This window comes from Eurypyga helias, unplaced genomic scaffold (assembly GCF_000690775.1).
Source record: "Eurypyga helias isolate BGI_N326 unplaced genomic scaffold, ASM69077v1 scaffold577, whole genome shotgun sequence".
Lineage (NCBI taxonomy): Eukaryota > Metazoa > Chordata > Aves > Eurypygiformes > Eurypygidae > Eurypyga > Eurypyga helias.
In genome coordinates this window covers 1-852 of record NW_010262168.1, presented here as the reverse complement: position 1 = coordinate 852, position 852 = coordinate 1, and the positions used below count along the sequence as shown (strand labels likewise).

General features: G+C 49.5%; 1 protein-coding gene across 1 annotated transcript in view; it reads right to left on the bottom strand.

The window, feature by feature from the left end:
- The window catches only part of PRIM2 (primase, DNA, polypeptide 2 (58kDa)), a gene marked incomplete at both ends in the record, with an annotated part of 24,162 nt that extends 23,320 nt beyond the window's left edge, over positions 1–842 (bottom strand). Inside the window, 2 exons of the mRNA XM_010155598.1 lie at positions 1–99; positions 758–842. The exon at positions 1–99 is cut by the window's left edge and continues 3 nt beyond it. Coding sequence (XP_010153900.1) covers positions 1–99; positions 758–842 — 184 coding nt within the window. The remainder of the gene's footprint in view (positions 100–757) is intronic.
- Positions 843–852: the final 10 nt, after the last annotated feature.

The window sequence follows — 852 nt, the reverse complement described above, 5'->3', positions numbered from 1 at the left end:
AGGGAAACTTAAGTTTCCGGAGCTCAGACTCCAGCTTACTTTTGTACATATCACTACCTCTTAAATAGCTCACACCAAGGTTTTCAACTACTTTGAGCACTGGGTGGGGAAAAGAAAAAGGAAAAAATCCATGTTAGAGACAACATATTGAAAAGAAATCTGTTTCATGTCTTGGGATATGCACAAACCGGGGTAAGGGAATTGCTTTCAGTGGTATGGGGAGCAAAGGGGTAAGAAAGGTGAAGGATGAGATGTGCCCCCCACTCCTTACCCTGCAGCCCACAAGTCCTGAGCAGCTTATCCAAGCCTAAGTAAGATCCAACAAGGAAAAGGAGAAACCTAACGCTGACATATCAGTCCCTGAACATTGGTTTCCACCATAATGACAGAAACCTTGGATTTCAGTGGTGTTCAGGGGAAGCCTTGCTCCCTGCCGCAGCGATCTGAGTCGCTGTATTGAGAAACATCAAATAGGTCGCAACACCCAGAAAGCAAAACATGGGCATAAAACCCTCCGGTGCAAACCAAGTCCATGCAGTCCTGACTGCTACGCACCGAACACTCGTTGCGAAATCAGTCACAGCTCTCCTAGATACCTAAAGCACGAGACTTTCCTTTAAGGTGGGCTCGTTTCAGCACGAGCAGGCAGCCAGTTCACATCAGTAACCGGCCAAGAGCACCTAAACCCGGCAAATACACGTACAGCCGTGACAGGAAGAATCACAAGCTACGGGGGGCGGCCGGGGACGCTACTCACGCTTCAGGCGGTCGATGGCAAAGCTCTCGAATTCCACCAAGGAGATGTTTTCCGTGGGGGGCTCCAGGTAGAACTGCAGGCTGTGAGGGTACAGC